Genomic DNA, 22,733 nt, shown 5'->3' on the forward strand with positions numbered 1-22,733 from the left:
AGTAATATTTTCTTGGAAGCGGTACAAAAGTTGTCCCACACAATTTAAAATGCATTCGTTTTATCTTATCTGTTATTAATTTTACCGTTTTGCCTGACTGCCTCATAGGTTTATCTCTACATTCAATCTCATAATGTTGATTTAATATTTTATACATTGTATGCTGTTTCGTTTGTGTTTTGGCTCAGCATTAAAAATGTTTATGATGACAAACAACCCCTGGCCCCCACATAAACATGATGCAAGAGGTTTGAGTTTGTCTACTCTTAATAGTACAGTGTATACTGTTACACACATTCTTTAAGCAAATTACATTGATTTCATCTCTATAGGTTGAACCTCCTGGCCAAATGTGTACTTATTACAGCTTCAGAAAGAGAGTGAAGGGAAATGTATAATATTCAGACAGTGCTATATGCAGCATCTAGGCTTTCATATTAATGGCATGCTGGTATAAACCCACCATTACCATTACAAGCCTCTCGCCCACCATTCACCCCAGGCTTTAGCAAGGTTCTGACCTCTGACACTGAAGCTTACGAATCAATTTAGATCGAGCCAGTGGTGATCTTATCAAAATGTTATTCAATGCATCCCTAATAGCTATGTGGGTGGGGTGTGGGGACACGCACAAATAATTTCATTGCTAGTTGTAATAGATATTTTAGTTGTTTTATTGGCACTGGGCCAATAAAGATGGACAAGATCAGTATTTTGTGGTAATAATTCAATTTTGTAACCCTTTAAAATTACGTGATTGAATACTAGGTCAAAACAGACCTCTTAAAAATGAGAACATGATATTATACAGGTATAGCATTATTATACATGTAATTATGTTTTGATTGATTTTTTTTTTTTTTTAAACGCTGCTATCGTAATAGACTTGTAATGAACCACAGTACCTTTGTGAGTATGACAGTCCAATATTACAAATTTCCATTTCTAAGTTAAAATTGAATTAAGCCATGTCAGTAAAATAGTCCAGAGCTTTTGCAGCATTTTTGACATTGATGCTGACAAGGGAAACAGAAGGTGGGGGGGCTGGGGTTGGTCATATCGTCCCCCACTTCCCACCAGTCAAATATGTAATTGTCATGCAGATTGCTCCAGTCGATCCTCTTTCGCTTGAGTTTATTTGATGCGTAAGGAGGATATCATAATTTGTTCGGGGGCCTCTGTAAGCATTGCTCCTATCCAAACATATGACACACATGCCCCAAATTCTGCTTGCAGTTTCTGCATGACTTGACCTTAATACATTTTCCTGCTTTGTGCCTCGTCTTAGTGCCTGTATAAATTATTCAGGAAATGATTGTGTTGGAAAAAGAAGACAATGTGTCATTCAAGTAATGAGGATGGGCTCACATGTAGGCCTCGCCTTTATTTTTCACCCTGGAAGACTTTTCTTTTGGGTCACATAAAGAAGGTTTCAAGGATGAGGATTGTACCTTCAGAAATACACCTCCCACACCCCTCCTTTTTTTTGGTATACCTTCTTCCGCTATCTGCCATCCCTGACCCTGTCATTCTATGGATAATGCATTTGACTGAACAGCGGCACAGTACGCGAAGGCAGCACCCTCGTGTTCTCATGTCACCCAGATTCGTGTAAAGGAGACAGCGTGGTGGGGGCGTGAGGCAGATGAATGAAAGGTATGCCAGGTGTACGGCAGGTCTCCTCTCCTTACAGTCACTGGATACCAGACGTAACACAAAAACACTCATTCGTTCCATGCGCGCAGACACATGCACGCCCCGCCATCAATTCCATGACAAAGACAGCTCCACGAGGGAGTGGGAGGAGGCAGAGAAGGAGGGAAGTGATAAAAAGGAAAAGAGAGAGAGGGAGAGAGAGCGAGCGAGGGAGGGTGTGTGTGTGTGTGTGTGTGTGTGTGTGTGCGAGCTGGAGAAGGAGAGGTAGAGGGGGTGGGGATGGAAGGAGCTGGATGGGGACGAGATATTCTCTCCTGGTGGATGCTGCCTGTCCTCTTCATGGCTTTTCTCGTCCGTTCTCCAGTCTCCCCTCGTCCCCGGCGCAAGGACCTGCAGCGGCACTCAGCAGCCACGCAGCCGGGGATGAATCAGCCTCGACAAAGAGCCTTTGAGATGGCAGCGTGCGCTTGTGCCTGGAGCGAGGAATGCATCAGGCTTTCCCAGGCAAGCGGCAGCCTGCAGTGCTCGCTGGATTGAGAGCCAGTCCTCTCGTGTCCGCGTGCGGGTGCATGTGTGTGTGCGTGCGTGTGCGTGCATGAGCGGTGTCACAAGCCGTGTATGCTCGTGTGCATGTGCTCACTCTTGCTTTCAACCCTTCCTGGAGGAGAGTGGCTTCCCCCCCCCCCCCGTCACTGGACAGCAAGGTAAGAGGGTTTTTTTCATCCTCTCCTATCAATGATTTATTCGTCTGGAGCCCTCCATTCCTTTTCTTGATAGTGGGATAAATGAATGGAAAGGAAAAGAAGCTTAATGGCATTGATAAAGGCTACTGTACACCGTTGGTGGGAGGAGGACACTGAGAATGCAGAGTAGCCAGGACATGTTGATGGGGGAAAAAAGCGGGCTGCATCTTCTTCACTGAAGATATCACGTCCATCCACCACTTTCTGCCGTCTCTATTGGCAACCTGGGAATATGCTTCCACATTCTCCAGTGTTTTTAAGGTCATCCTTTCTAATATGGATCACTCTTGACAAATAGGCTTCTGTACTTGCAGTCCGATTGTGTCGTGAGCGTATGCGCATGATACTTTTGATCAGTCCGTGAGTGTTCATGAGATGCAGGACAACACTGCTTAGACAGCAATATTGGGTGTAGCATCTACAGGAACAAAAGTAAATTTGGAGTTGGTCCTTGCTTTAATAAGAGCTTTCCACTCTGTTGAGAAGACTTGTCTGGAGTTGGATTTATTATTCTATATATTTTTTCCCAGATCAAGTCACGCATACTGGTTAAGAGAGCCATACTCAAGATCTGTGTTCGATTTCATCCCAAAAGTTTTTGATCCGGTTTAGAGGCAAGCCTCTCACAGTGCTACACTCAACCCATCCAAGTGCATTATGCAATGGACTGGACAATCCTTCCCTAAACTGTCCCCACAAAGTTGGTAAGGCAGGCAGTTCTGATGGGTCTCTTTCGAGCCTAGACTTTTGTCTATAATGTACAGTATTATATACCGGTATTAGTATAATGGCTAGAAAATCTGTTGTGGCAGTGCTTACCAAACCATTGGAGGGAATGTTTGAACTTTAATCTGTTTGCGTGTGGATATGAATAATGAAAGCAAGCTATGTCCATCCATCCATTTTCCATAGCACTAGTTCAAATACACATCTATGGACAATTTAGCGTCTCCAATAAACCTAACAAGTATGTTTTTGGAACGTGGGAGGAAGCTGGAATACCCAGAGAAACCCCACACAAGCACTGGGAGAACATGCAAACTCCACACATGAAGGCTGGAGCCACGATTCCAATCCAGAGGCTCGGAACTGTGAGGCAGACTTGCTCATTGCTCGTCCCGCACGAAATCTACTGATTTCAGATATGCCAGGTCGCTTTAAAGAGCAAATAGAGTAGATTTGAGTTTTAACCCGACACTTTCTCATTACCATAGCATCCATTGCTATTGCCAGTCTCGCTACATCCTTGCTGCTAGAAAACGCACTTGTTGTATGCCATTTAATGAAGAAAAGAGGGTGACAGAAAATAACTGAGGTGCACGCTCACAGGTGAGTTTCCGTTTCACTGGAGGTGATGTGCAGGCTGCGTCATCATTTTCCTAATAACACACAATGCAAACCCAAAGTGGATGCTACGCATGCACCCAGAGGGCGCCGACACGAAGCATTCGAGGCCTTACACGTGCAGGATGACGGAACATACATGTAGGTGTCGATGTTGTGTGCCCCGTGATCCAACGCTCTCAGGTGCGCTCGCGTTATTCTTATGTTATTCGTCAGCCCTCGGAGGGAAACTTGCGTATTAGCATTTGAACGTAACCAGCAGCCATGAGACATCAAGCACTCAAGGATTAAAAAAGACAGTCCAAATTAGGACAGCATGCCGTGAATCCCCTGACTGGGTTGAAAAGGCGCCTGTGCTGGGTTTCTGTGGAAGGCGGTTGAGTTGGTGCACACTGAGACTGTAAAAAGAGCTTGAACTTGTGTTTTCTCTCGTGAGCCCAGGCTGAGAAATATAAATCAAAGATTTCATAATCGCATGCAGCCTGCTGCATCAATAAATTAGAGCCCAGAGAGAAGATTGGTACTGGAACCATACACTGATAAAGTAAGTACTACATTTTCAGTTGCACGTGATTAAAAGGTGGGTGGTAAAATGACAGCTTTCCCTTCTTTAAAAAAAAAAAAAAAAAAAGAAAAGACAATTAATAATATTTGTTAGTTCAACACAGTTTACTCATGTGCAACTGATGTACATGTTCAAATTAAGTAAATTCAAAGGACCTTTTTTTTTTACTTTTTTCGCCCATAAGTGTACATCACTCCAAATATGTGTTATTCTTGTTCGTCCGTAACGCATCCTTTAACTGCCTAAAAATGCTGCGTTTACATCATCACTGTTTATCAGAGAGGACGGACCAGATTGAATGCACATTATTGTCCATGCTTCTTGCTGCAGCGCAGAACAAACTTGTCTGTTTTGTCATCAAGCATCATAATCGGGGCCATATGTCCGGTGACAGAATGATGTATGAAGCCACTTGATACAATTGCCCTCAAATCCCCTTCTCAGTAAAGGATTGTTTACTTGCGGACACAAAGTGCTCGAGATGACGGAGAAAAGAGGTTATATCTTGCGCTCATTGAGGGCTATATCGTGTAATTTAATGGGACAGATAAGCGTGACGTGGGTGATTTGTAAAGACGCAGACTGCTCCATTCTTTCAGCATGTTTCTTTCCCTTTATGTCAGCTTCCTCCATCCCTCCTCTGCACTTGCTCATCCCCCTCCTCCTTCAGCTGTTACTACATCTGAGTGTTCAGATTCGTCTTCATTTCTTCCCTTTTTAACCTCGCTACTCTTGTTCTTTTTACCTCCTGTCAATATCAACAGCACGGAGGTGCACTTCAAAGACACGACAAGCGGGTTCACTGTCCCGACCCTCTCCTTAAGGCCTTCTTTTACTTCTTTAAACTTCTTCATCGCTGCGATCCAGCTTTATGAGAACAATTTGAAGATTCCACTTTTCTGGCCCAGTATCATAGCGGCATGAAAAAAGGCCCATAAAATCGTGGTTAGACGAATCTGTTGTGGAACAACTTGAGAGGACTGACCTCAAACCCATCAAATGCATTTGGAATGAACAAGAACAGTGTGTGAACAAGACCCTTTTTTGTTCCCATAGACACACGCCAACATCTTGTAGAAAGTCTGAGCAGACGATTGGAAGCCATTGTAGTTTCTTATATTACCTTTCTTACCAGATGTACTGATATATTTGTCATGTGTTGTCATTTCGACTTTAAACTATTTGTTCAACTCCAACGCGCCACGGCTTCTGAGTCATGGTGCATTGCTGTGACTAATGTGACATTTGGAAAAACAAAACAACAACCAAAAAAACACACCCAAATATATGTCAGCATGAATGAGCTCCCGGAGAATGCGCGTGATACTGAAATGTAAATAGTGAAGATGACTATAACTGACTTTTATTTAATATGATCTGCCCTGACAATTTATTACGGCCATTTTCATGCTTTCTGAGCTACAACTCCTTCTGGTACTTTGGTTTCCATAAACTATATATTCAGTGCAGTCCATAAATGTCACTTCACATGCCCTTGCGTATGCTCCATATTGTGTCCTTGTCTTAGAAGGGAGCTTTATCGCAGGTACCGATTAATTATGGGATGGGCATGTAGTGAAATACAGAATGAATCTGCTTAAATCTGCACGTGAACCACTTTCTCTCCCAAATTGCATGCGAGTCCAAACTTTTGAGTGACCTGCTTTCGTAAAACACTGCAGGGCCTTCAGTGTGCTTGTTCAATGTGATGACTTCACAGAGCTAGCATGAGTGCCATTCGCAAAGAATTCTCTTATTTTAAGCACTTTGTTGTGCATGATGTATCAGCGCCACTTGTACGCAGTCTTGGGAAGATTACTTTGGAACTGTAGTTTGTTACCCTGTTGAAAATGTAATAGTAGTTTAACTATTTCAATTACTTTCTCAACGAAATATAACTCAATACATTTCATTACTTTTCTTAATTTCGAATGAATGCGTCAAGAGGACACTTGGATGTTTCCTCTCAAAAAGTGAATTAAAAGCATACATCATTATTATGGAATTAACCACATATTTTTTCTTTTACACAAATAATAAACTGTTAAGAAAAGGATGAAATGTATATGTCTAATAAAAATATGTTTGTTACATTATATGTGTACAGCATGTAGAAAACATGATACCATGTTGACCTAATAGCAAAAGTGCACAGTTTAGACAATATTGCTTCATACGACAATCCAGATAAGTGAATGTTCAATAGAAAAGTCCAAAGTTCAAAAGTCGATTTTCTTTTATGCTTTCAAAAGTGGAACAGAGTCAACAACCTTTTCAAAATCTCAGACAAACTAATAAATTGCACCACAATCTTCAAGGTCATATTTGGAAAAATATGTCATGTTTGAGATGAGGCAGAATAGCACATGACCAGAGAAAGCCAATCACTTGCGTCGGCTTTAGAAGGAGCACATGAAATGAATTTTTTTTTTTTTTAAATCCAACGTTTAGGGGCTATTTTTCCAAATGTAACTAAAATTGTAATTATGGACATTTTCAAAAAAATTACTTCCACATTTTCTCCCAGTGATGTAATGGATTAAAATGACATCATTTTGAAAATGGAATTACGTCATCTCATTTCATGCAATTAGTTACTCCCCAACACTGCTTGTATGAAATATGCATGTGTTATTGCGTGTTATTGAATGCAGCGCATTACATCACTGTCTTCTATTGACAATCCCTCCATGTCTCCAGAGGTGACTTCAAAGATAAAACAGCAGGCTTCAACTTCCACAATAAACGCCGCCGATTGTACTGTCCGGTCACGTCTGGTCCTCGCGTTGCTCTCAGATTCTATCAGCGTCAGTTGGTTTGTGTATGCCTTTTACAATGCACAAGGTGGTGATGACCAACCAAAGCCCCCCTCACACCCATCCACCTTCTGCTTGCTGCTCATGAGAGAGTTTCATTATGCTCAAAGGGCAAAACGGTCATCATAATGAAGTTGACAGAGGAACAATCTTTAAGCGCTTGCTACTGCACTGCAGAGTCAAATGACAACAAAACAAACAAAACCACAAACAGATGAGACTGTGGTGCTATCCATCCCACGACGAGATTTTGTAATTCATTATAGCCGGATTATCTTTCGACTGTACGTGCATTGACAAGCAAAAAAAAAAAAAAAGAGGATTACTTCATCTCCACCAATTCCCACCCTCACCTCACTAGTTGACACGAATCGCGCACAAAATAAACACTGCTGCTGCAGAGGGTGCTAAATTAGATCAGTGAAAGACTGCACATGCACCAAACTAATCCTGCTCCACCATCACCTGCATCCACACTCGCTACATTTATGCATGCACGTCAACAAAAACGAGAGAGACAGAAATCAGGGCAAATAAAGTAGTACGGGGGGGGGGGGGGGGAATCGTTCACCACAGCTCGGAGCGCTAACGTCGAGCAAATCCAATAGCTCTCTTATCTCCCGATGCCCTCCCATTCATCCAACTACTGCTTGGGGTGATTTCAACATGACGGCACGACAAAACAGGCCCTCTCCTTTATAATGTTGTACGGGGCAAACATATGGATTGCCTGCCTGCGTTTTTCTGTGAGCTGCTTGGTGAAGGGACCATCCAGCTAGATGCCATAACCACACATGATATTCTTCTGCGGCTGCACAGATGGAAATACCCAATGAAGCACAATTCCAGAATGACCTCATCGTCACAGGCAGTGGCTGTCGCAGTTTTGCCTCAGCACTTTGATAGATTCAAGATAAGCCAACTGAAGCATTGGGTCAAGTCCCAACAGTTTAGGGAGGCTGTGTGACAGGGAAGCGTGATTTTGCACCGGGCAAGTTGTGCTCTGTGCATATCTATTCCTCAAAATAAATACTGTATTGTTATCAAGATGGCCGTAAGCTTAGCGCAGTCAATAGGGTACAGTTGTAATTGATTGATTGACAGATTGATTGAAGCTTGTAAAACGTTCTCAGTCATTTTTCCTTCATGGGCATGAGAAAGTATCAACAAAGTATGTACGCGTGTACAGTCTGTGTTTCCACTTGCTTGGAATCTCAAAGTGGTTAGTTTATATTCCTGACAGAGGGGGGACTGTGGTGCAGAATGAATAATAAATACAAGGATATTTTCCGTACTTTTAAGTGAAGGGGTAAAGTTCTTGACAATGCAGTTGTCCTATTCGTCTTGGTATCATCCGGCTATTGCTGACATAGTGGGACTGTAACAGTTTGCATTTCACCCATGAGTAAATATTGATCGATCTGCTTGTAAAAGGATACATGGGCATTATCTGCAAATATTGGCTCAGGCAGTGTCAACATCTACATGTTGAACAGCTATCCAAGCAGATTGGAGCATTGCATGCACATGGGTAAATCCTGTGTTTTGTCACTTCTTTTCTCAGGCACTTGCAGTTAAAGAAGCAGTCAGTTGTAAAAAAAAAACAAAAAACAAATAATAATAATAACCAAAAAAAAAAAGCCTTGCTGAAAAAAAAAGTCAAAGTCAAATGCCCCTGGTGGTGAGTAGTGCAATTTGGAATTTGACCCAAAATATTCAAAATATACAATTTGTAGTTGCCGCCACCTCACGCAAGATTTCAGTGTACATCATGAGATGTCAGTTCAGCAAGCATCAACAGGCTAACTATGTGCACGTTTTGCTTTTTATTTGGCTTTTCGAGGTGCATTTTTGTGACAGCAAAAATAATATATACTTTGAAATTGTCATCCTTTTTACAATTGTGACTTTTTGTTAGTCTGCCAGTTCCATTGCACCATGCTCCATACAGTACATTTATGTGTAAAATCACATCATTATACAACACTGCATTACCGCAATTTCCCTGAAAGTGTGGCTTATTTTGAGTCGTTCTCTTTATTTCTATTATTCCTAGTGGGGGTTATCAATAATAAGTGACGGAAGGGAACGATTGCATTGAAGTGACAAGTCCAGGTTGTGTGATTGTGCATGAGCAATTGTGCCGGGCCCAGGTCAACCTCTTCCAATCGTGTTTGAGCATGGCAGGAGCGCTTATACAAGTCAGACAATCTGACTTTAGTGGTGTTGTTGCAGTCGATTTCAAAAAGTCAATCAGCTCCACTTAATGACTTAATATTTTTAAGTGTTATAATTAAGAGTGATATTTTCTTACCAGTATGACAGAAGAGAATTTTGACCAAAAAATGCATTTTAAACTCCTACATGTTTTATGATTGTGACAGTTTGACCCTGAAATGCAATTTTTCTATTTCAATGATTTCCTATGGGAAAAGTGTTTCAGAATTTAGGCAAATTTGAGGATAAATAGTGCCCTGGAGCGGTTGTGTTTGACCTCAGGGGTTCCAGTTACAAGTGGCGGGTCATGAATTTGGTACCTGGGCCTCACATAACAATTACAGAAACCATCAATACTACACAAACATGCAATATAACTGTGCCATGGGCATCATCTGATGTTCAGAATCAATATTTATGAAATAACATGACAAAAGAAAATAATGAAATACAGTACATCATACTCACCAGAGATACTGATTATGAAACGTATTATTGTCTGCAGATCACTACTGAAGTGTATTGCTAGTTGAAGTTGGCTGTCACAAGTTTTGTTCTGACCACCCAATCAGAGACAAAAATGCTGTCATTATCGTCATCAAGGGCCTGCTTGTTGGCTGTGTGAGGACAAATTTGACATCTGATAGACTAAAGAACCAGTCACATTGCAAATAGTAAATAGTTATATTGGGCTGAACTACTGGTATTCTTGAGTTCCTTCATACCATAATGTCTCTGTCAGGCAGAATTTAAGCCCTTCCCAGCACCAGATTGTGTACGTAGGGAGCGCAAACAGCCATAAACTTATGCATCACTTACCATATAGCCCCGTTATTGAATTATCCTTGGAGGGTGACATGTCCCTTCCAGCTGAGCGTCCCAACCCCCAACCGCCCCCTCACCGTGCTATAATCCGCCCTTTTCTCCACAAGGAGGACAACTGATATGAGCAGTGCGTCACGTTGTACCCCATCGTGAAGTGCAGGGCGAGTGGTGTCCGTTGTTGCCGATTAAAGGCATGCTGGTCCGAGGGCGGAGGTAGAGAGAGGTGAGGCAGCGAGTGTGATTGCCCGATGAGCCGTGGATGACAGCAAAACTTGTTTCCTCAACTCCCACTCCTCTCACAGTGCATGATGGGAGATTGTATCTTGAGTCCGGGCGCCTTGTTGGGCTTTGACAGGGCGCTCTCCATTTCTGTGATATGAAATACTGTACCTAATCATGATCCTGAAATAATTATCCGGTGAAATAGATAGGACTATACAATAAACCCAAGGTTATGTGCACTCCAAACACATGGTCATGTATTCAAGGATTAAATACAACCCTCAATGCAATCATGGGCACATGCGCCATTAATCAGGGCAGAATATTAATGGGTTATAATGGGGCTATGAAGGATATCCTGCCATTGAATGTTTGTGCGTGCAAGTGTTAGTCTGTATGTGCGTTTCGTTTCAGTGCTAATGCAGTGAAAGCCTGTGGGCGTATGCCAGCCCTGCGACACGCTCGCCAGCAAAAGGGCACAGAGAACGAATAAGCCTTAATTGACCACACATGCTTCATTAGACATATGCTTACAAATGCCCCTCTTAGAACTAAAACAGCCCCAACATTATTATTTTGAAATGCTACAAAATATATATATACAGTACTGTGCAAAAGGCCCATAGTATTTACCATAACTAGAATGGGTAGATCTCGACAAAAATCAAACATGGGGTCCCTTCCTGGTTCGTGGAGGACGATGAACAGATGACAGTGGCAGTGATTCTCGGTGGTCTACTGTTCCTTCTACTGTCCCACTGACGCAATTGTGACTCCAAATAAATTCCTGTATAGCTGCACCTTTCTCTAGATTCCCAACAAAATTGAATAGATGAGGAATTTTGCTGCAATTTAACATGAAAAATCCCATGTAACGTGTTCAAACATAATGTTGTCAAATTTGATCAAATCAAATTAGGATTTGCTTTGTTCTCTGTATATGACTTTACCAGCTGTAAAGAGCCTATATCATAGCAGTTGACTCACTTATTTTACAGGTGACAAATACAAACGTGTCTCTACAGGGATATTTTGACGCAGGCAGGCTGTCTCCCTTGCGGACGTGAAGATGTTTCGCAAGAAGAAAAAGAAGAGGCCTGAGATATCAGCGCCCAAGAACTTTGAGCACCGTGTCCACACCTCATTTGACGCCAAGCGAGGCTGCTTCGTTGGCCTGCCCGCACAATGGCAAAGCCTGATAGAGAACCTGCGCAGGCCAAGGCCCATGGTGGACCCTTCCAGGATTACGGAAGTGGAGCTGAGGCCCAAGAAGGTACACCACACCCTCCACTCTGTCGTTATCTTGAACTAATGACTCATTCAACCAACGCCTTTTGTTCGCAATCAGGTGCAAATGCAAACATTATCTTAAGCTACATGTCATTGCTAGTGCTTGCTGCATTGATGTTGTGCAAGTGTCGCTCAGTGCTACTGAGAGTTCCTGCTGTCTCAGAAAATGATGATAATATGGAAGTCCTGCTCCCCCTACCAATGAATTGGCTCCCTTGTCGATCAGGGCGACCGAGCTAATGACCCTGCTGTGTACAGTGACTGTAAAATGTTGAACCCTTAAAGGGGCAACAAGATTTATTGCTTCAGATATGCAATTAATAACAGCTGATGTGTCACCTTACAAGTGTAAAGCATCAGTCTTACAAAAGGAAAGCAAAAGAAAGGCCAAGGTAGAAATGACTTCATTCCTTCCCAGCGCATTTAGTGGATGACAAACACTGAGCACCTTGTTTTCACTGGCACTTTGCATAATGAGAACTATCATGTTACATTAGGGCTCATTAATGGCTAGTAAACCTTGTGATCCAAAAAAAAGTGAAAATACAGTGGCACACCCACAGTGGAATACAGTTTGTAGCGGGATGCTGCTGACTTTGCCTTTGATTGGTGTGTGTTTTGGACTAAATTTTCCTATAATGGAAATAAGAAAATCTTTTTAAAATCTTTGTTACTTGTACAGGCAATGAGTTAAGTAATAGTTTAGCATTTTTAATAGTCATTCATCAATCCATTATCTGAGCCGCTTATCTTCACAAGCGTCGCGGGAGCCCTGGAGCATATCCCAGCTATCCTCGGGCAGGAGGCGGGGTAAACCCTGAACTGGTTGCCAGCCAATCGCAGGGCACATCCAAACAAACAACCATTCGCACTCACATTCACACCTACGGGCAATTTAGAGTCTTCAATTAACCTACCATGCATGTTTTTGGAATGTGGTAGGAAACCGGAGTGCCCGGAGAAAACCCACGCAGGCACGGGGAGAACATGCAAACTCCACACAGGATCCATGACTGGGATTGAACCCCGGTCCTCAGAACTGTGAGGCAGACGCTCACCGTGCCGCCTTTTTAATAGTCACTTAGGTGTAAAGAAAGACATTAAACTCAGTAAAATGTAAAAACAAAACAAAACAAAAATACTGCCTCAATTTAGTTTACAAGTGACAACATGTATTGTGAAACTGGAGTCCTGTTTCAAATGTTTGTCCGCTTACTTCACTCAACTTATGGAGAGTACTACTCTTCTTTCTTCTTATGTTGTCACATTTTTCTCACTCTTCACCCTTTGTTCCTCCTCTTCCTGCATTTGGAATAAGTTTCAGAAAAAAAAAAGAAAAAGCAAAGCATGCTGAGGATGCATTAGGTACACCGACATCTTGTGCGCTGTAAATTTTGTTTTTTGTTGAATTTCCAGTTGAACTAACCCAGGGAGTTGAACTCGAGGTTATTCTGATCAATAGATTTTATGTTTTGTGTGTGTGTGTGTGTGTGTGTATATGTATATATATGCAACGCACGGAAAATTTGACAAAATGTGGCAGCATGAAAATATGTGTAACAATCTGTTTTTAAGACACTGCATATGCAATATGCATACTGCAATTTTCATTCATTGGATTGTTGAATATTTTTGGCCTAGAAATGTTTTTCATTCAAACATTTACCGTCATTTTGACTTCTACTGCATTAGCATAGGTTAATGAGAGACCAAGGTGCGTTATGGCTTACATACAGTACAAATCTGGGTTACATCATACCATATGGGCAGTGAAATATTTGATATACTGTATGTGTATCCCGAACTAGACTTTTATTTGGAAAATAACATTATTTTTACAGGCATGCATCAGAAACGTTATTACGTGGGGTGTAAATGCCACTTCAAGCAGCATTTAAACAAACTACGGCATACAGAAATGTTTGATGTTGTTATAACATAATAATCCTGACTTTTAAAATTGTTACGGTTGCTTTGTCCTGCATTAGTAATTTCGACAAAAATAAGACAAATTAGTGATTTTGCACTTTCCTAAAAGGAAGAGATCAGTGCCAAGATATTCATTTTTGTACATGCAGTTATCATGTTCATCCTCAGTTTCTTAACAAGGTGCTCCGAAAGTGTAACAAATGTTATTACACATACGGGTATTCAAGGTGTATGTTTGAACAATACATGTTATTTATTGTTCTTAACTCCTGTAAAAGCAGGTGGCGACATGGTGACAATCGGAAAATGTTGAGAAACACTGATTTAGAGGATTGTGTAAAAGCTCATGTGGGTTGGGCACCTTTTTTGTATATGACACTCAACTATGTGTTCAATTCTCTTGTACTCCATTGGATTCTATTCTATTCTGTTCCATCTCTCTTTTAAAATGTTATTCCTGACAAGGTGATTATCTCACCTTTCTTGAAGGTGCTAGGTGTGATGTCATCCGATCCCCCTCCCATGTGATGTGCACACAGTCCAGAGGCACAAAAAGAGGCTTTTGGCTGCCATGACTTAAGCGTGACTCTATCTTCAAAGTGACTAATGAGACACCACGCGCTCCGTGTTAGTGTTGCAATAGCAAAACATTCTACGGTTGTCTCATTTCTTGTCAAGGCAGGCTTACAGTAGGTCCTTTGCCTCAACATGCCTTCTGTTCACCGCATACCTTCAAAGTCCTCTTACTGTGTGTCAATTTTTCTTACCCATTATCTTTTTAAGTGTATTGTCAGAAACCACTGGGGGATTTAGTCGAGTCTTGACAACGATGTCCTTTACAGATTCTGGAGTCTAAATTTAACTTGGCTTTGAACAATGATTATATAACCCTCATTATTCTTTTTTTGTATCAAACCATACTCTAATGCCTCTCCTCTTTCAGACCATTGTGCGTGGGAGCATGATTGGTCACGGAGACTACATCACAGCCATGATCAACGATATGAGCCGTCTGTCTGTGACCAGCTCCAATTCTTTGCGAAAGAGCAGCCCCTCAGCCAGGAAGAGAGCCCAGTCTTTGGGAAGGCTGGGAGAAGTGAACGAAGGGGACACCTACCAATACGAAGGCCTGATTCAAAATGATGATGATGAAGAGGATGCAGCTCAGGATCTTTGGAGGGACAAAGCGAGGAACATCCACAGTGAGTCCAACACTCCGTACTTGGGCATGAAGAAGAGCATCACTTTGCAGCCCAATGGGATTTTACCAAAAGCCACATCCACCTACGAGGTCGGTGGCATCCCATTGGAAGGGCCGTCTCAAGCAGGCCAAAACCAGAACATTCCGGTGCCGAGTCATGGGTCTTATATGGGAGGTGATGTGGGCAGCCCTCAGGAAAGAGTCATATGGAAGAGAGACTTTCATCTGCCCAGAGGAATTCCACCAAATCAAATACCTGTTGCATGTTTCTATAGCCCGGGTCTACAGCAGCACCAAGATCAAGGTGTCAGCCCCACGGAGCTCCGGCCCAGTGTGCCGATGTACATGCACCCCCAGAACAGCCCGGGGAGGCCTTTCTCCTCCTATGACCTGAAAGTAAGTCAAATGTTGCAGCATTTACTTTACATCATATTATATACAATATATTGCCCAAAGTGTTCGCTCACCTGCCTTGACTCAGATATGAATTTAAGTGACATCTCATTCTTAATACATAGGGTTTAATATGACATTGGTCCACCCTCTGCAACAGCTTAAACGCTTCTTGAAAGGCTTTCCACGAGGTTTAGGAGTGTGTTTATGGGAATTGAAGCATCCAAGTTCATCTACATCAAACTCTCTCTATGTGTCTTTATGAACCTTGATTTGTGCACTGATGCACAGTCATTTTATGTTGGAATAGGAAGGGCCCATCTCCAAATTGTTCCCACAAAGTTGGAAATGTCCTAAATATTAGCCCCTGAGCTCCACTGAAAGGAACTCTGAATGCTTCAGCATACCAAGAGATTTTGGACAGTCAGTTTGGAGATGAACCCTTCCTGTTCCAACACGTCTATGCACCAGTGCACAAAGCAAGATCCATAAAGACATGGATGAAATAATTTGATATGAGTGAACTTGACTGAGTTGCACAGAGTCCTGCCCTCAACCCAATAGAACACCTTTAAGTTGATTTTGATTGGGGCCTTCTTGTCCAACATCAGTGCGTGACCTCACAAATATGCTCCTGAAACAATTCCCATAAACTTACTCCTCAACCTTGTTGAACCCTTTCCCAAAACAGTTGAAGCTGTTATAGCTACAAAGGGTAGTCCAACATCAGAGGAACCATATGGATTTATAATGGAATATCAATTCAAATCAAGGAAGGTGAGCGAATACATTTCGGAACATAGTGTGTGAATTCGTTTTTGGAAAGATTACTTTGGAAATGTAGTTGGTTACAATTAACAAATTACCGTGTTAAAAGTATAATAGTAGTCGGAAATATTTCAATTACTTTCTCAAAGTTTTGATTACTTTTGTTAATTTTGAATGAATGCATCTACACCACAGTTGGATGTTTCCTCTAGAAAAGTTAATTAAAATCATTATCATTTTGGAATTAACCGTATATTTATTATTTACACAAATAATAAACTGATCACAAAACATAATGAAATGTAAATAAATAATAATAAAAAAGTATTTGTTGCATTATTCAGTCATGGCTAAGAACATCGGCACCCCGGGGGTATGCAGTATTTATGCAGTCTCTTTTTTCACACTCTTAACTTAGATTTAAAAATGTCTACCAATGTCCATCCATCTTCTTCATTTTCTGTACCGCTTATCTTCACAAGGGTAACAGGTAAGATAGAGCCTAACCCAGCTGAATTTGGCTGAGAGGAGGGGTACACCGGCAAATAATCGTTTGGTTTTGGTAAATAGGGTGGTCCGGCGTAACCCTAGCGCATATAAAAATGTGATGTCTGCACCGGTGTGGGTGTCATCACAGCCATCTTCAAACATGTCCAACCGAAGCGGCTTCTCTTGTCCCCTTTAAATGCGGTGCGATAGTCTCGCATTGAGACGTCTCTATATAAGGAAAAGGACGCAGCGATCCATGCATGACTGGAGCAGTGAACATTAGCGGCTCCCCTTATTAAATACAGAATGAGCTTGTGAAAACCGTAGGCGGCTTAAATATGTCCGCCGACCTCATGTATCTACATCCCCTCCAACGCTCGTTGAACATCACTCACTTTTTGTTTGTGTTTTTTTTTTTTTTTTTTTGCAGACGGATTCGGCAGGGAGGTACCACTCCTTCCTGCCCACCGGCACCAGCAGTCCTCTAGTGAGCGGCATCAGACCACAGCGGACTGTACGATCCTCAGCGAGCTACACTTTAGGACTGTCCCCCAATATGGGACTAAGGCCCAACGGACCAGAGCCTTTTCTTAGGCACTCTGGATGCCCCAATCCTCCTTACCCACGACAGGACAGCCCATCCCAACCTCGACCCTCCCCTACAGGCTCTCTTGCCACTAGTCCCCCCGGTACATGCTCACCCGCCTTCAGACCCCCTCACCCTTCACCCCGACCGCCGCCAGACCCACCAAAGGTAACCCATGAACAGTTCAAGGCCGCCCTGCAGATGGTGGTGGATAAAGGTGATCCACGGTCTTACCTGGAGAACTTTGTGAAGATTGGGGAGGGTTCGACGGGAGTGGTGTGCATTGCCTCAGAGAAGCACAGCGGTCGGCAGGTGGCGGTAAAGATGATGGACCTGCGGAGGCAGCAAAGGAGGGAGTTACTCTTTAACGAGGTACCCTATACACACCTGCTAACACATTGATTGGATTGGCTTCAAATATTTTATAACCAATCAAAAACAACCCTTAGATGTTGAACTACTCCAGTAATAAGTGAGTGCTGCCGCAGCATGATACTTTGCACCTCACCTCAAACACGTGACATTGATCTGCATCGGCCATTTAATTTTCTAATATATTTTGAGGGACCTTTGCTTATGAGCCATGTAATTGTCCAAAGTTTCCATCCTTTGCAGTGCCTTGCCCAAAAGCTTTACAGGCAATACACACTATACACACACACACACACACACACACACACAAAAAGCCATTCCCGTAAGGCAGAAATATGCTATTAATCACCGTTTTGACTAAAAAGTAGAACGATGTATTGTACCCTGAAATGTAATTATACTCATGGTATATCACTATTTCATGAATTTTTTTTTGTAGCACTGTTGTATGCTGCCACATACTGTATGACTAAAATGAAATGGTATAATATATACATTATCCATCCATTTTCTGAGCCGCTTCTCCTCACAAGGGTCGCGGGAGTGCTGGAGCCTATCCCAGCTATAATTGGGCAGGAGGCGGGGTACATCCTGAACTGGTTGCCAGCCAATCGCAGGGCACACATAAATAAACAATCATTCACACTCACATTCACACCTACGGACAATTTAGAGTTGTCAATTAACCTAGCATGCATGGTTTTGGGATGTGAGAGGAAACCGGAGTGCCCGGAGAAAACCCACGCAGAACATGCAAACTCCACACAGGCGGGGCCGGGGATTGAACCCCGGTCCTCAGAACTGTGAGGCAGACGCTCTAACCAGTAGGCCAACATGCCGCAATGGTATATCACTATATCATAAATTGTTTTTGAAGCACTGTTGTATGCTGACACACTGTATGACTATAATGAAATGATATAATATATACATGATATATTTTGTAATAATAACATAAATATGTATTTTTAATGAACACCAGTCATTTTCTAGTTCAGAATTTTTTACCGGGGCGGGGTTAAGTAATTCCCCCCCTTCTAATTATATTAAGCACTGCTATGGAATGATATTTGAAAGTGAATAAACAGCACCATAACAAAAGCTTTAGAGTCAGAAATACTTTGCAAATTTAGTGCTTTTCTAATGAGTTAGAATTGCTCCTATTCAATATCACAATATCCATTGTGTCCCACAGGTGGTCATCATGAGGGACTACCAGCACAGAAATGTCGTGGAGATGTATAAATCTGCCCTTGTGGAGGAAGAACTGTGGGTGATCATGGAGTACTTGCAAGGTGGAGCACTAACCAACATTGTGTCTGAGACCAGGTTGGATTTCATTCTGTTCTCAGCAAAACTCTCTTTTAATGCGTTATAGAGTATGTTAAATACAGGGTTCTACCACAAGGAGGCACTGTGGCATTGACTAGATGTTGTGCGTTGCTTTTGTCTGCACGCACACAAAGGTTATCATTCAAGTCTCCTTGTACGGTCCAAAACTGCATGGAAACAAACAATAAACCGGATATGGAAATATGGAAAGTGACAGATGTGGATTAGATAGATAGCCTTTGTCCAAGATTAGATGTCTTCATAGTGTGAACTAAATTGCATTGCGGTGTACAGTATTTGTTTTAGGATGTTATTGTCTAACAATATACGGTATGTTTAACAGATGTCCCAATATTTGGCCAAAAACAATGCATGCAGGAATAATACAGCCGTGTGTGTCCTGGCAAGTCTTGTCAAATATCAAAGTCACATGAACAATATCCAGTCGATGTATGAATGAACATGTGATGTCATTTTTCACTGCGCCATTTCAATGAACCCCATAGCCCATTTTCTTTAATGCATGGTGATTCATCATTTTCTGCTTTTTGAGCTGTTAATTTGCTGATACTCATTAGTGGTATGTGCCTGCCAGACGATCAAATGCTAATGTCTGCACATCTCTCTAGCTCTCTCTCTTTCCCCCTCATTACACATTTGTCTGTTTTGCACATTGCAGGCTGAGTGAAGAGCAGATTGCCACAGTGTGTGAAGCTGTTTTGCAAGCCCTGGCCTACCTCCACTCGCAGGGAGTCATTCACAGAGACATCAAGAGTGACTCAATACTACTCACATTAGACGGAAGAGTATGTCATCTTATGACTTGGTCTTTATTTCTCTCTCGTATGCCATTTTGGTTTTGTAAGTGTCTCCCCTATCCCCCCCCCCCCTCAGGTCAAACTGTCCGACTTTGGCTTCTGTGCTCAGATCAGTAAGGACATCCCCAAGAGGAAGTCTCTGGTGGGGACTCCTTATTGGATGGCTCCAGAAGTCATTTCCAAATCACCGTATGGCACTGAGGTGAGGAAGCGCACAACTCATGCCAAAAGATATCTCTGTTGCACAGCCAGCATTTACAATCTGTGCTACGTGTGTGCGTGCATGCGTGCGTGCGTGAATGGATGCATGTGTGTGCGTGCGCTGCACCAGGTGGATGTCTGGTCCATGGGCGTCATGGTGGTGGAGATGGTGGATGGAGAGCCGCCGTACTTCAGTGAAACCCCAGTGGCAGCTATGAAGAGACTGAGAGATGAGCCAGCTCCGACTGTGCAAAACGTCAGCCAGGTAAGCAAATTTACAGATCTAAGGACTAGCCATGCATGCGTCTAGCTAGCCATCGAGAACACTGTCTTTAAATTAAAAATATAATGCTTATCTTCACAATTTAAAACTGCACCATGATGTTTTAATAACATGTCTACGACATACTTTCATTAAAATAGTACACTTTGCACTTTACACACCCAATATTTTGTTTTGCTGAAATGATCCCATTTTGAGGGAGTAGCCCTGTCTCATGCAAGTGAGCAACTGGAGCCAATCGCAGGGTTTGTTTATATGTGCCCTGCGATTGGCTGGCGACCAGTTCAGGCTGTACCCCGCCTCCCGCCCGAAGATAGCTGGGATGGGCTCGAGCACGCCCGCGACCCTTGTGAGGATAAAGCGGGACGGAAAATGGATGGATAACACATTTTAATCATGTGCAACCAAAAATTAGGTACCTTTTTGTCAGTGTGCCCTCTAGTGGAAGAGCATTTAGTAGTTCTCCCTGTCAATATACGTCACTGGCATAGATAGAGGAACAAAGATACATTTTACATCTTTGTAGGGAATGCATAATAATTGGCAGACCAGTTAAGTGAAATTGGATAATTTTCCATGGCACACCTGAGCATTCCTTGTATCCATTATATCAGTGTAATCACAGAAAAAGAAGAATCTCCTTTCCTCCACCCTCTGATCCAGGTGTCCCCAGTTCTCAAAGACTTTCTGGACCGTATGCTGACTCGGGACCCCCTGGAGCGGGCCAGTGCCACTGACCTGCTGGAGCACCCCTTCCTGCTGCAGAGCGGCTCACCTCACTGCCTGGTCCCCCTGGTGGAGCAGTACCGCAAGCGCATGTCCCGCTGCTGACCCTGTGGTGCTCCCGGGTTCCCAACACCCACTTAAAGTCCAACCCTGTGTCTTGTGAGGACCAAGCTCAGTGGTTCAATTCTTCACGCACCCAAACCGACGGGCTGCATGGACGCAGGCCTGGACAGCATGTTGCCACGAGAGCAACAATGGCGAGGACGGCAAGTTCGGTCGTGAGGCACCGTATGGTCTTTTGGGCACGCGAGAAGCACTTTAGCACTGAGTTCAAGGCAGCATGCAACCACTCATCTCTAACTCAGTCACAACACTGATTGGTTTCCTGTGAAATTCTGTGGGCTTCAGCACACGCAAGATGGTGCATATCAAATCAATATTCCACGTAACGATATGTCATGTGCTACTGCTAAAGAAACACTTTATATTTTTATAGTGGGTATTATTTATGGTGGAGTAAAGCTGTAAGAGCTGCTTTTCAATTGGATGGATATTACCTCCGCACAGTCACAGAGTTGTGGTCCCAGTCCCAGCAAACAATGTCAGGAGACTCTTTGCATGGCCAAATGGAGGCACACCTGGGCTGAAGTGAATGCTTGATGTACGAAACGAGGACGTGAAAGAGCATCCTCTGTTATTAGCATAACAAGTGGTTAGATGAAAGCCATGCTGCTATTGTGGGCTCACTGGAAAATCTCTTTTACACATATATTCTTTATTTTGTGGGTTGTTTGTATGATGTGAAGGTACAAATAGGTTTCCAATGATAACTATGGACCTAAACATAAGCAGATAAATCCATAATGTACATAATATACTGACTATTCGGTCTTTATGACTGCTTATCTACCACAGCAAAATATATCCAAGTAATTCTACTTTCTTTACAGATTTGTGAGCGTATAGCTACGTGTGTATATAAGGCGTGTGCATGTGTGTTTTCGAGCACATGGATGTACGGGTGGGGGCATCTCAGCGAAACAATCCTCTTTGTATTGTAATTTTTTTTTGGTTCATTTTCGGGGGGGGGGAAATGAAATGCAACTTGTGTATTGTTCCTTAAGATTTTTTTGATTTTTCTAGTAGAAGCACACACGCCTGGCATGTGATGCTGCGAGACGTCCACATGCTGAGAAACACTTTGCACATACATTAGTCTTTGACTCGTGTATTTCTGTGTGTGTGGCTCATTGATGAAAAAGAGAACTACACTTGATTTTAATTTTGTACAAACCAAATAAATGACGCATATGGAATATCAGTGATTCATCGCTCACTCACACATGGAGTATGACAAGTTGGTTGAAAGGGCTGGTGTTTATTCAGCGTGAATCATACAGCACACTGTCACAGAATATAATTAGGCAAAAATCCAGAGTTCTTATAAATGCAGAAGCAGATCAAATATATATATATATATATATATATATATATATATATATATATATATATATATATATATATATATATATATTTTACAATATAAATAATCATCATATTTCATTCATAAGTGAAAATTCACAAACTACTTTAAGAATACGCTCATCGGCCAGAATATTAGGTATACTTGCAAATTCTAATGAAGGTAGTATAATTAAAAGAAATTAAATAAATCTAGTTGCAGTGGTGTAGAACCGCACTGCTTTAGTACGTGGAAAGATATTTCTGTTGTTATTACCTCTCCAGTAACCAGTTAAGGTCGGCACAATAACTAAAGCAAAAAAGATGATGTCAATCAAATGGAACATTTAATCTTTGTAAGCAGAAGGTTATGCTGTTCTTTCACTGGCTCTCATTATATTGTTCGGGTGTTCCTAATCAGGAGAGCTGGTGAATGTACATATAGATCAACTCTTGCAGTTTGGAACAGGTTTCCATTATGATCACAGCAAAACTA

The 22,733-nt window shown here is 42.2% G+C and overlaps 1 protein-coding gene across 3 annotated transcripts; it reads left to right on the forward strand.

Moving 5' to 3' along the window:
- The first annotated feature begins 1,917 nt into the window (after nucleotides 1–1,917).
- Nucleotides 1,918–22,092, forward strand: LOC133412611 (serine/threonine-protein kinase PAK 6). 3 transcript variants are annotated; one of them, XM_061696066.1, is made up of 9 exons: nucleotides 1,918–2,360; nucleotides 11,387–11,661; nucleotides 14,551–15,204; nucleotides 16,889–17,416; nucleotides 18,612–18,745; nucleotides 19,428–19,554; nucleotides 19,643–19,768; nucleotides 19,898–20,032; nucleotides 20,714–22,092. In XM_061696066.1, the coding sequence occupies exons 2-9, from the start codon at nucleotides 11,458–11,460 to the stop codon at nucleotides 20,879–20,881; spliced, it is 2,076 nt and encodes a 691-aa protein (XP_061552050.1). In that variant the 5' UTR covers nucleotides 1,918–2,360; nucleotides 11,387–11,457; the 3' UTR covers nucleotides 20,882–22,092. The 3 variants fall into 3 exon arrangements, with proteins under 3 accessions (XP_061552050.1, XP_061552049.1, XP_061552051.1); XM_061696065.1 differs by having other exon boundaries at nucleotides 11,414–11,661; XM_061696067.1 differs by lacking the exons at nucleotides 1,918–2,360; nucleotides 11,387–11,661 and adding an exon at nucleotides 12,634–12,719.
- The last annotated feature ends 641 nt before the right edge of the window (nucleotides 22,093–22,733 follow it).

Source organism: Phycodurus eques, chromosome 14 (assembly GCF_024500275.1).
Source record: "Phycodurus eques isolate BA_2022a chromosome 14, UOR_Pequ_1.1, whole genome shotgun sequence".
NCBI lineage: Eukaryota > Metazoa > Chordata > Actinopteri > Syngnathiformes > Syngnathidae > Phycodurus > Phycodurus eques.